At 42.1% G+C, this 7,500-nt stretch overlaps 1 protein-coding gene across 7 annotated transcripts in view; it reads right to left on the reverse strand.

The window, feature by feature from the left end:
* LOC125047063 overlaps positions 1 to 4,618 on the reverse strand; it is a 10,078-nt gene extending 5,460 nt beyond the window's left edge. Inside the window, exons 1-3 of one of the 7 annotated variants that reach the window (XM_047645136.1) lie at positions 4,519 to 4,618; positions 1,711 to 2,098; positions 1 to 1,233 (exon numbers count right to left, since the gene is read on the reverse strand). The exon at positions 1 to 1,233 is cut by the window's left edge and continues 108 nt beyond it. In XM_047645136.1, the coding sequence (XP_047501092.1) occupies positions 1 to 1,233; positions 1,711 to 2,094 (1,617 nt within the window). In that variant the 5' untranslated portion in view covers positions 2,095 to 2,098; positions 4,519 to 4,618. Of the gene's footprint in view, positions 1,234 to 1,710; positions 4,478 to 4,518 lie in introns of those variants that run through there. The other 6 variants (XM_047645138.1, XM_047645139.1, XM_047645137.1 and 3 more) reach the window with 6 other exon arrangements.
* Positions 4,619 to 7,500: the final 2,882 nt, after the last annotated feature.

A 7,500-nucleotide genomic window follows, 5' to 3' on the forward strand; every position in this document is an offset into this window, starting at 1 on the left:
TTTAATCATCTCACTCAGGTTTGTCATGTCCATAATCCTATAGCCGACAGCAGGTATGACATCGTCCACAACACCTTCAGGTATAAGCGTGGCAGGTTCACAATGTTCAGAGGCCTTAAGGAGCTGACCAAGAAGGTTTTCCTTTTGAGATTCATTCTGCAGGGTGATAGATGGTGTGGACATGTTCCTCACTGGCATTATACTATCTGGGAGTATGAAGTTATTTTCCTCTGATTTGGGAAAATTGACTAGTCTTGAATCTTTTCTCTTCTTCCTTCTGTTCACTTTCTTGCATTCCTCGGCTGCCATGTCCTGCTGCTGCTGCTGCTGCTGTTGGTTAGGTGTCGTGCCGCGGCTCCTTCGACTTCGCAAGACAAGGGTGGATTTCTGGTCCTTTTTTCCCATTTGGTCTTCCAAGGTATTATTAGGCTGGTGATGTATGTTATCAAACTGCTGGTGTTGTGTGACTCCAGAAATGATTGAAGCTGCACGGATGACATCTGAAGGCTCCGTATTCTGAGCTTGCACACAGTCTCTCTCCATCTTCTCATTTTTTGGGTTTCCTAAACTGGCAAGCGTTAGTGCTACTTCACTATCTGTGTCTGTGGAAGAGTGGTAGACTGCAGACATGGAGAGATGCGCCATGTTTGCAACTGTTGTGACAGAGGAATCATAACAAGAAGTAGATATTAAGCTGAACTCTGAGCCAATGGGCATCATGCCAGATGAGTGACCTTCCACCTTATTAAAACTGTTTGCATCTCTATTTTCCAGAACAATATTTGGGCTCACACCATCATTGGAGTTGATCTGCTCGATCACCATTCCTTCAGAAGTATCTTCTTTTTTCTGTGGCTGATGCAACACATATAATGGATGAGACATATCCTGTGACTGATGCGCATAAACAGTCTCACTCACAGATGCTTGCAGTAAGTCGACTCCTTCATTATTCTTTTCACCTATGCTCTTTCCCAGCGGCACCGACACAAGAGAATCAAAAGGAACAATGTTACCCGCTGGCACTTCATAGACCATGATTGGTGCTGGCTGGAGGCTTTCATAATAATGCTGGGCATCAAGGGGCAGTGTTCCTGCACCACTAGTTATGCTGCTCAACTGAAGATCGTGTGGGTCATGACCCTCATGAGGAGCCTGCTGGCTTGAAAACCCTGGCAGCTTGATGGTCTTGTCAGAACTTATCACACCTGATGCATCCTCCAGGAGGTTGGCCTGAATGAGGGAGATACTGATTTAGTTTATTTTATGGTTACATCTGTAGCTATGAATTATTCAATGCAGAAATAAATTTACCAAAAAATATTAGTCAGAGTTGGATAACAACTACTACTGAGCTTGGCAGATTAACCAAATGACACTACTGTTTGCTATAAAAAAAAAAAATCATAGATCTGTAAGGCTTACAATGATGCCACTTTTGTCAATTTAAGTGGTGGCACCAACATTGCTCTATTGATAACAGTAGATTTCTTTTTGTTAAATTTTGGATATTTTACCATCTATCTATAAGAAGGTAATAATCTAACAGATATTAAACAATTCTTTTTTTTTTTTTCAACTGCTGATTTATCCTTACTGAGTAGTAAATAACAAAATATGGACCCCTATATCACTCCAATCACTTTCATTCCAACAAACAAGGCACAGAAAAATAAAACAGGCCTAGAAGGAATTACTATCAAACCTCACCTGATGAGCGATAACTTGCACGTCTTGATTCTGCTCCATGTCCCCCATCTCACCGTCCATTGTCAGTGTGTCTTCGCTTGTCACCCCCAGAGGATCCACTTGCTCATCACTCACAGACTGCATGTTCCCTTCAGCCAGTCTCAGCTCCTCCACGGGAATGCCACTGTTCACCTGGTGTATTTGTCGACTGACCTGGTGAATGTCCTGGGCCACATGTTGCAAGTCCTCCTCCACTGGTTGCATTTCACTGCTCATGGACCTCATGCCTGTGTCAACAGGTCGTAGGTCTACTACCGAGGATAATTCATGCTTGACACCTTGTGTTGGATGGAGCGCTGGTGATAATGTGCCTGCCGTTACATTTGGCAGAGATTGGTGATCCATACTGCTATGGAAAAGAAAATTTGAAATAATGAAGGATTTAGAACTTATAAGTGTGGATAACCAAGACTTCTATTTTAAACTATTGAACTTATATATGAAAAATGATGCTAATATCGATTTAGTTCCCCAACAAAATAAACTCTAGAATCTATATGACTCCAGATGTGATTAGGCAAAAACCAGCAAATTAAATTTCCCCCCATGATATGAAATGATGTTACCCAGTGTGAATAAGTTTACTGCTGTACAAATTGATCATGTTTGCAATGAGCAATAAACAAATTTCTGCAGCTGATATAATAAAATTAAAGAATAAAATGATTTATCTATTCAAAGCTAGATTCACTGGCATTGCTCAAGGAACAAGTTCTGTAAATACTTTGCAGGAATTGCCTACATTCGTACTTTTTAAGTAAAATTGTAAATCAATCATTTAATCAATAAGCTGGATGGTCATTATCATCTCACTGTAAATAAAGGCGCCTTTTTGTTATACTGGCTAGCGTATCCGTACATCTTGCCTATTAACATATAGCTGCTTTTAAAAAAAAGGACTTTTCCTTTCCCTATATGGTTTAATGTGATCTGTCTGCAGCGAAGTGGCTGTCTAAAGCACAGGATGATATATAGCTAACATGACAGGACATGGTCTTTTCATAGTATAGCTAATGCTTTATGGTAGCTGTCTATATTATGTTTATGCAATAAATAAATAAAAATAAATAATTAAGAAATGGTCACAAGACATACTATTATATAAATAAATCTGATGATAAACAATTTGATCAGATATTTAAAAGGGTGTCTGCTGTGACAGGACTGGCCAGAGAGAGGAAAATCAATGCAGAGACTCAAGCATTTTCTGTACCTTTGGCACTCTGGCAAAAGGAAAACAAATGTCCACTGGAAGTCAACAAATCACACGAATGATTGGCTGTCAAACAAGGAACCAGTCTGAGCTCAATCCTGTTAAATACTCAAGGTGGAAGTTTGTTAATCTTTGCCGCAGCACCAATGGGATGGAGGTCACAGAAATCACAGTCTCATATAGTTGCAGTTATAGGTTTGAGAATTACCAAATCTGATAAACCTTTCTGATAATTTATAGTGGTAAATTTTCACAATACCTTTGCATAACTGATTTTTATATTGATGGATTTCTCTCATCCTCTAGCACACATATACATAGGAATTATTCCACGGCACCTCCTCAGACCCCAAATTCTTGGCCTGATTAGCAAGGGAGGGCATGAAAAGTACCAGGGTAATTGCATAGTAAATTACAAATAATGCAATAGCTTAATGACGCTATTTCACAATACTGGTGAACACTTGGGGCTGTACCCCTTGCAATAAAGAATCCTCTATATATTCACTGCAGGGGACAACACTAGAAAGACCAAGCATTGGGCATTCCAGTATCTCAGTCGTATGCTCTACTCTGCTATGAATACATAAAAATTCTTGGTTTTTCATTGTGGGGGTTGGGGGCTGATAGCCCCATAGAAGGGGGGTCACAGGGGGGCAGCCCCCAACATTAGACAATAAAGTGACTAATTCTGTGTATATTATCATTATCTTATATTATTTCAATCCTCAATTTTCCTGGTACCTTTCATGCCCTCCCCTGATATCGGGGCCAAGATTATGGCTAATTGGGGGGGGAGGGTTCTGCTGCATAATTTTGATATATCTGGCTAGTAGAGAGAGAGAGGAATCCATCAAAACCAAAGTCGCCGTGATCAATTAAGCAAAGGTATTCTGAAAAATTACTTTTAGTCAAATCAGGAACCAGTCCGATTTCTACTTCGACAGAATATATGAACAAGTTTGCTGACCTTTCCTGGATTGCAAAATACAGAAGTTGTTGCAGTCACCTGATGTGACCCTATTCTGGAGAATTACCATTATGTCCTTGAAAGACGTGAGAATACACATTGAATGTAAATCCACACACATAGCAACAATGATTGACATGGTGCTAATTTATGGAAAAGGGTAATATAAATAACAGCAATGTCTTCATCCCAGGGTAACCGAGGCTTCATTAATGCCATCATGGAGGCTGCCCTCCTGCCAAGAAAATGCCCCGCCGCCGCCGCCCTCGGGCGCCTCGGCTGGCAAGTCCAATAGACCGAACTGCCGTGTTTCTGACAGCTGACAAGCCCACATGCCAGTGCCAGCAGCCTTGCCAGTTGCAGAAGCAGCACATCTCGGCGCCCACGGCCTTGGCAAGTGGCAGGGGCGAGGGCGTGACAGGTGGCAGGAGCAACACTTCCTCCCGAGTGTAAACAAAGAGAGAGACCAGCTTTGACGAGAGTGATTTCCATGTCGGTATTTTTAAAGCCTCCAGAACACTCGTCGCAGGCATTAACGCACGGTTTTTTACGAGGAGAAGACGGGGCGCTGCGGGAACCGACTTACGGAAGGGCTGTTTCGGTTGGTTTCACTCAGAATTTGGGAAATAAAGGGGGAAAGGTTGGTGGAGTGAGGGGACGGGACGAGAACGTTGAGGATCACACTTGACAGATGTGCAAATTATCTACATCGTGTTTTCCTTGTAAGTCAGTCTGTACGATTCGATTTTGTATTAATAAAATACGTCTTTCAATAGAATATTAATAAGGAATAATAAAACAAGTCCATTATCTAATTGGCTAAAATAACAATTACATACTACTACACGAACGCAAACATTTGTTTTTAAAATGTACCAACAAGATGTTTAACATAATTATTATATCCTTGCAAATTAATTATCCTTAAATATGGACAAGATGGGTAATTGTTTAGTGTATGTAGTATTGTGTCTACGTACAAGCTCTAAAAAAAGAACAAAATAAAGAATACTGAAAGTAAAACATACTCCATACGCACTTCCTATACACAAACACAACCACACGTGCGCGCGCGCGTGTGTGTGTGTGTGTGTGTGTTTACATGGATATATCTATCTATTTCTCTCTCTCTCTCTCTATATATATATATATATATTATATATACATACATACATACATACATATATATATATATATATATATATATATATATATATACATATACACACACATACACACGAGGTGCCTTCTATAAGTTTAGAGACTTCATTTTCGTAGGGGCAGTTATAATAACCCCACACTCTTGTAATTTTGATGTTATTACCATATGTCTAATGAGATAATATGCCATGTTTTGTTATTCCAGGTTGAAAGAGACGACTGTACGTGGAAGTTAAGCGAACACTACTAACCCACGCTGGTCACATCTGACTTTTTTTGCAGAATGCAGTCGGGACGGGAGGACACTTTGGGAGCGCGATACGCTTTAAATTTTTTCGTTAAACTCGGACTTATGAACTGCCTCAGACTGCTTATAAATTAACTTGCATGGGCAGAGCATCCGTGTTTCGTTGGTACAAAAAGTTTAAGGGCGGCAGAGAACCTGTGAGAGGCGATGAGAGATGTGGAAGGGGTAGGGAAGGCAGAACACCGGAGCTGGTGGGCAAAATTCGTACTTCAATGGATGAGGACCGTCGAGTGTCAGTTGAGACACTAACAGTGAACAGTTTGAAGTCAGTGTGGGAAATGTGCACAAAATCACTCATGATGAACCGAACATGCGAAAGATTTGCGCGAAGTTTGTCCCAAGGGTGCTCAGTGACGAACAGAAGGTTGAAGGTTAATGGTTAATGGTTAATGGTTAATGGTTAAAAGCAAAATAAATGTGCTAGACATCTAAGGTCATATAGCACTATAGTTAATGTTAGTGAAGGATGGTTGGGTTAGTGATTAGTTGTTAAAGCTGGTTTAAGGGATTGGTGAGTGAATGGGTTAGGGTCGGATGAGGTAATGTAAAGGGGTTAGATCGAGTGAAGGATATATGTGCGTTTGAGGAAGGAAAACAGGTTGTTAAAGCAGAAAGTGTGAGATTCTGTAAGGATGTCTGATAAGTTGGGATGTCTATGTAGGGAGGATGTGGGTATGACAATAGAATATATGGGACTGAAAGAGGAACATTCCGCGAATGTTCCAATGAAGGATAGTTATACTTTCATTGATTTACTGGCAAAGATTGCAGTGCGTGTTGGAGAATTTGAAGGGGAAGGTGCTAGAGGGTGGGATAAAGAATGAGGTTGGGGAGGTGGTGTTGTGTCAGGAGGGGTGTCGGGAGGTAGAGGGTCTGGGGAAGAGGGTACTTGTGACATGAGGGTTTCACGTGTGTATCCAGGAGGGAGTGGAAGGGATAGAGGGGATAGTGGAAGGGTTAATATAGGTGGGGCTGGAGTCAGGGGGAATGGGTTTTGTTGGGATGGGGTAGGAGGATTGGGTGTAGGGAGAATATGAGTAGGAGGAGGGTGGATATCGGCAGTCACTTTGAGTGTGGAGGGAGCGGGAGTTGTAGAATTTGAAGGTGAATGAGTATTAGTTTGGGACTCGATTATGTAGTTCTGGATATCTTCAAGAGTTTCTGTAGTGGAGTTGGTTGGGGAGTTTTGTGAGATAAAGGTTTTCTTGTGAGGGGGGGAAGAGAAGTCTGGTGTCTGAAAAATAGGGGCAAAGGAAGGTGGAGGTGATTGTGAGGTAGGGGAAGAGGGAGTGGAACGTTTATTCTGTCTGCTGCGGGTAGTGCGGGGAGGGAGAGGGGAAGGTGTTGGGGCTGTAGTAGAGATTGGGGTGTCTGGATTTAGGATAGCAAAAGAATTTGATTGGGTAGAGATTGGAGTGTCTGGGTTTAGGATGGCAAAATAATTTTACTGGGGAAGGTAGGAGGTAGAAGAGGGGAAGTTAGATGGAGGGGGGTTGGGTTTAGGAGAGGGTGTAGGAGCTTGGGAGGTAGGGGGATTGGCAGAGTGAGCGACATTACTGGAGTAGGGGGTAAAAGAAAAGCCTCGTCTACGTGCTTCCTGTCTGGCTTCACGTAGAGTGAGTCCAAGTCTGAATCTGAGAGTTGCTACCTCAGACTCAAATTTGTAGGTGGGGCAGCCTTTATAAAATACATTATGGGGGCCGCCACAGTTTGCACATGTGCGTGATTGTGCAGAGCAGTTTGATCGAGTATGGCCAGGTTGGGCACATAGCGGGCATCTGGCTGTGGAATGACAGTGTTTGGCTGGGTGTCCTAAACGCCATCAATTTTAGCACTGCCGAGGAGGAGGTTGGTGTGGTCGGACAGGTAGGGATTCCCCACCTATGTAAACATTAAAGGGAAGGTCATGTCTACGGAAAGTAATTTTGGCAATGTTGATGGATTTCTTACGATTTCCTCTGGGAGGAATGGAGTAGCATTGTACATATGTTGCATCATAGTCTGTGAGACAAGCGAGTAAGTCCTCTCCACAATCTGACCATTCTTTGTCATAGATTGGGCAATCTGATGGGGAGATAGAGACAGTTCCGGTGCAAGTAT

The sequence above is a fragment of the Penaeus chinensis genome, chromosome 40 (genome assembly GCF_019202785.1).
Source record: "Penaeus chinensis breed Huanghai No. 1 chromosome 40, ASM1920278v2, whole genome shotgun sequence".
In the NCBI taxonomy this organism is placed as follows: domain Eukaryota; kingdom Metazoa; phylum Arthropoda; class Malacostraca; order Decapoda; family Penaeidae; genus Penaeus; species Penaeus chinensis.